Consider the following 5,208-nt stretch of genomic DNA (forward strand, 5'->3'; position numbering starts at 1 on the left):
GGGCGCTTTGCCGAGGAAAGTCGGTCCCAGCAGGCCTTGCGGTGTAACTTAGAGCTCTTCTCTGTGACGTGACACGTCGTCGCCCTGGAGCGGTTGGTGTGGTGAGGTGATCGACTTCAGTCTTTGTGAGGAGGACCAAGGGGTGAGGAAGGAAGGAGGCTGAGGAGGAGGCCAGGACTGGGCGAGGACTGAACTAGGACTGAGCGAGGAACTGTGGGGCTGACCGGTTGGTGGCCGTCGCCTATAACAGCAACCCCGGCAGCGTCCCGTGAGGCGGATCGGCTGACTAGGCCGAAGCAACCATGGCGGTAGAGTTAGGGGACCATGGAAGCGGGTTCCGCCACAATGAAGTGATCAGGTTCATTAACAATGAGGTCCTTATGAATGGCGGCGGCCCAGACTTCTACCTTGCTTTCCGCTCGCGGCCGTGGAACGAGGTGGAGGACCGGCTTCGGGCCATCGTGGCGGACCCGCAGGTGCCCCGCCCCATCAAGAGGGCCTGCACCTGGAGCGCGCTGGCTCTGAGCGTGCGTGCGGCCGCGAGGCAGCGGGAGCAGCAGATGCGTCGGGTGCGGTTGCTGCAGGAGCAGGTGGAGGAGCGCGAGGCAGCCTCCTGTGCCCTGGCCTCCGAGCTGCAGCGCCTGCGTGAGGAGCGCGAGAAGGCGAGCTTGCAGATGCATTTCACACGAGCGGCCCTGCAGCAGGCACTGAATGAGCGTGACGTGCTGCGCGGGAGGCTGTTCCAGGTGGAGAGATCGGCACAGTTCTACCCACTGCCCCAGGAGGTCGCGTCTGGGAATCAAGCTGAGCAGCATGGGGCCGCAGCGTGGCCCCTGCATGCGGAGGATCAGAGCCAAGTGGTGGCCATGGGGGCACAGAGCATGCCGTGTTCAGAGGCACAGATGGCAGCCCCAGCAGCTATGCTTTACGTGCCGGGACCACCGGGTCCCTGGGGCCAGGCCATGCAACCCCATTTGCCAATGCCAGTGCCACACCCATGCCTATTCCACCCTCCATACCCAATGGGATTCCCATACTCGACACCTGTACCAGCAGCAGCAGCAGCAGTCCCACCTCACATGCCTCCTGGAGGGATACACCCAGCTGGCCTGTGGGCTCCAGTGGGGTCCCAGGAGATGGCCCCACTGTGGGACCAGAGGAGCTATGGCCAGGAGCAAGGTTCTGGGAACACCCAGGGGACATTTTCCCTGGGGGACAACAAGAGTCACAGCCAGGGAGAAGGTCCAGTGAAGCCCCAGGGGACAACCCCCCTGGGGGACAGCAAGAGCTGCAGCCAGGAGGAAGGTCCAGAGAAGCCTCAGGAGATGACCCCCCTGGGGGACGGCAAGAGCCCCAGCCAGGACGATGGTCCAGAGAAGCCCCAGGGGACAACCCCCCTGGGGGACAGCAAGAGCTACAGCCAGGAAGATGGTCCAGAGAAGCCCCAGGGGACAACCCCCCTGGGGGACAGCAAGAGCTACAGCCAGGAAGATGGTCCAGAGAAGCCCCAGGGGACAACCCCCCTGGGGGACAGCAAGAGCTACAGCCAGGAGGAAGGTCCAGAGAAGCCTCAGGGTATGGCCCCACTGGGGGACGGCAAGAGCCCCAGCCAGGAAGATGGTCCAGAGAAGCCTCAGGGGACATCCCCCATGGGGGACATCAAGAGCTACAGCCAGGAAGATGGTCCAGAGAAGCCTCAGGAGATGACACCCCTGGGGGACAGCAAGAGTCACAGCCAGGAGGAAGGTCCAGAGAAACTTCAGGGTTTGGACCCCCTGGGGGACAGCAAGAGCCACAGCCAGAAGGATGATTCAGAGAAGCCTCTGGGGATGGACTTTCTGGGGGACAGCAAGAAATCCCGCCAGAAGGAAGGTCCAGAGAAGCCTCAGGGTTTGGACCCCCTGGGGGACAGCAAGAGCCACAGCCAGAAGGAAGGTCCAGAGAAGCCTCAGGGTATAAACCCCCTGGGGAACAGCAAGATCCATGGTGTGAGAGAAGGCCCAAAGAAACAGCAGCCTCAGGGGCAAAAGGCCAAGCAACCAAGAGGAAAAAAAGCCTCGGAATACCAGCACCAGGAGAAGCCTGTCCCCGGAGGCAGTCCCGCGAATTGGGATTGCCTGTGGTGCAGAGCGATGAATTTTTCATGGCGCACAGCCTGCTATAAATGCAAGAGAGTCTATATGCCAGGTGAGAGCGGAGGCCTTGACCCAGGACAAGCTCCTCACTGATTTCAGAAAGGTAAGTGTGAATGGAAACACACTCCAAAGCGAAATCAATTTCCTGAGGCTCCCTTCCGATTTTTTTTTTTTTAAAAATTACTTAACAGAAAATTTGACAACGAAAATTATCACATAGAAAATTAAGTAACATAATCCATTATCCCATTGGAAACCCTGGTGGCATAGTGGTTAAGAGCTATGGCGACTAACCAAAAGGTCGGCAGTTCAAATCCACCAGCCTCTCCTTGGGAACCCTATGGGGCAGTTCTACTCTGTCCTATAGGGTCGCTATGAGTCGAAATCGACTCGACGGCAATGTTTTTTGTTTTTTTTTTAGTATCTTGTTACTCAAATTAGCCACTTTTTATCATTTTGGGCACACACACAGAAATATGTACATTTTTATATTCTTATTTCATTCAGTTATTTTAACAAAGGGGGACTACTTTTGGGTGTCACACTTACTCTTCAAATAGGGGATTTCTCGTAATTGTATTTAAGTTTCCAGGTGGTAGATTCTGGGTGACTGATGACAATTGGTTGACACCCTGGAGAAGCTGAAGTCATGAAGCCTTTTTTTTTTTTTTTCTTTTTTAATTCCTTTTTGTTTCCTTCTTCACCTTGTTTTTCTGAAAATGCCATGTCTTTGCCTGGAAACACCCATCTATTTTTAGAGTTATAAACTATATCATATGTTAGGAACACTGCTTTTCCTTGAAAATGCTATTGTTGCTCTGTAAACTGCTGCAGTGTTCATGCTTGTTTCTTGTTTTTATTTTTTAAATTTTATAGGTGAGGTCCTGTTTTTGCGTCTCTGAGCTCCAGGGAACTTAACTGTTGTTGAAGAAGGTACACCAGTCCCATTAGAAGATCTCCCAAGAGTCTAAAGAAATAACACCTCAACTCTGAGCGCCACTGTTAAGTGAGACCCCAGCTGGCTGAGCCGAGAAGAGTGAGAGAAAAGGAAGAAGATACGTTTTGGCACATGTTGGGGGGAAAGGGGGGGCCAACTGATTTTGTTAGAAGTTAATTTCTCAGTTGGAACAAGAGATTAACTTGGAAGAATTGTGGAGTTGTAGTGTTAGATTCTCTAGATGATAGGAAATTTGAGGAATCCCTTTATATTCATTGACCAGTTATTGACTATGTAGTATTTGTTAGGAGTCCCTGGGTGGCACAAATGGTTAAGCGCCTGGCTACTATTTGTAAGGTTGGCTGCTGGAATCTACCCAGAGACACCTTGGAAGTCAGGCCTAGAGATTGGCCTCTGAAAGGCCACAGCCTTGAAAACCATATGGAGCAGTTCTATTCTGCACACACAGGGTCGCCATGAGTCAGAATCAACTTGATGGCAGCTAACAACAACCGTATTTGTTAAGAGCTGTTTATACATTATTATCTTGTGCACACATTATAACCCTTTTTGGTGAGTTTGATTAGATGGTGAGAGCCTAATTTGAGATACAAATAGATCAGGGGAGACTTCTTTGCCTTGCATGTAGTGTGACCTTGGGGTAAACACAATTGAAATAACATCCAGATCCATTTTTGCAGTTCTGGGAGCAGTATAAAAAAGACTTTCATGAAAGGACTAGGGGGACTGAGCACCTCATCTCATTGGTCCCGGTGAGATGAATGAGCAGCTGCAAAGATTGAGAAAGTAGCCTCACAAAAGTGCAGGCAACACTTTTTTGAAACTCGGCTAATTTCGTCCCTTGAGAGGGACAGTTATGTTTCTGGTTGTCCACTGGCCTGGCTGAAAGACCACTGGGTTTTCTTGAAAAAGGACAATGCCTGGGGGAGTGTTGGCTACCCACTTGCGCCCTCAGCCTTGGGCTGCCTTCATTCCAACCCCCTTTCTAATTAACAGTGGCTGACGAACAAAATAGTTTCCAAGGACAATGCTGCTTCCTTTGGGAGGAGTAATTGAAGTAAGAGAACTGGACTGGGGCAAGCCCTGTTGGGAATGCTCCTGGACACCTTCTCCTCCATTTGGTGTGTTCTCGCAGTCTCTCTGCTACCCGAGGCAGCTGCTGCAAGGCAAGGAGGGAACCAGGGGGGAAGCCCAGGCAGTAGGATGGTAGGTCAACCTCTAGTGTGAACAAACGGAGGCTTTCAGTTTCCCCGTGAGATCCCACCCAGCTCACCAAGGGGTTTGGTTTAAAGCCCTAACTTGTAATAAAGAGTGTGCATTTACCTGCTGTGTCTTCTGTGTAGTGTGTATCTCAGGGAAGATTTTCTCAGGGGTGGCAACATAAATCTGCATCTTTCCTTCACCCTACAGAAGTAGAAGGAGTCCTGGGTAGCGCAAATGGTAAAGCGCTGGACTACTAGAAAGGTTAGTGGTTCGAACTTACCCAGAGGTGCCTCAGAAGACAGGCCTGGCAATCTGCTTCCAAAAAGCCACAACCTTGAAAACCCTATGGAGCAGTTCTACTCTGCACACATAGGGTCACAATGAGTCGGAATCAACTCCAGAGCAACTAACAACAGCAACACTGAAGTGGAGGAAAGTTCAATCTCATTTACTATGAGGGGGCTCCTCCTCTTACTGAGAGTTACCTGAGAATTGGGGATTTATATGAGGCCTTCATCATGATTGTCCCTGCTACTCTCACTGTCCAAGTCCACATGATCCCTTGAATGTGGGCATCTTTGCCACTCTAGGACCAGTGGGGGGTGGGTCTCTCTGCTAAGACTGGAAGCTCTGGTGCCTAGGGTTCAGTGTCCCCATGTGTACCATGCAGCTATTCCCCACTATGTCTCTGCCCTCTCCCTGGGCTCGTGCCTGTGAGTAAGGGGTGCTCAGGTCCCATGAGCAGGAATCTCCTTCTTGTCTCTTTGCTTTCTAAGACATTCCTACTTCCCCTAGCATACTATATTTTAACGCAGGTAACGTGCACCTTATACTGTTTTTTGCCATGCGAGCTATGCTAATTTTTTACAGCAACATACAAAAAAATTAGCATAGCGCACTGATGAATATACC

At 51.5% G+C, this 5,208-nt stretch overlaps 1 protein-coding gene across 1 annotated transcript; it reads left to right on the top strand.

Annotated features, from left to right (window-relative positions):
- Positions 1 to 302: 302 nt before the first annotated feature.
- LOC111821120 (putative testis-expressed protein 13C) lies at positions 303 to 2,228 on the top strand. Its single transcript, XM_023734255.1, has one exon. The coding sequence runs from the start codon at positions 303 to 305 to the stop codon at positions 2,226 to 2,228; it is 1,926 nt and encodes a 641-aa protein (XP_023590023.1).
- Positions 2,229 to 5,208: the final 2,980 nt, after the last annotated feature.

This window comes from Trichechus manatus, unplaced genomic scaffold, assembly GCF_000243295.1.
Source record: "Trichechus manatus latirostris isolate Lorelei unplaced genomic scaffold, TriManLat1.0 scaffold00066, whole genome shotgun sequence".
NCBI classification, from domain to species: Eukaryota; Metazoa; Chordata; class Mammalia; order Sirenia; family Trichechidae; genus Trichechus; species Trichechus manatus.

Coding starts and splice junctions, on each gene's coding strand:
- LOC111821120 (XM_023734255.1), top strand. CDS start 303: ATGGCGGTAGAGTTAGGGGACCATGGAAGCGGGTTCCGCCACAATGAA.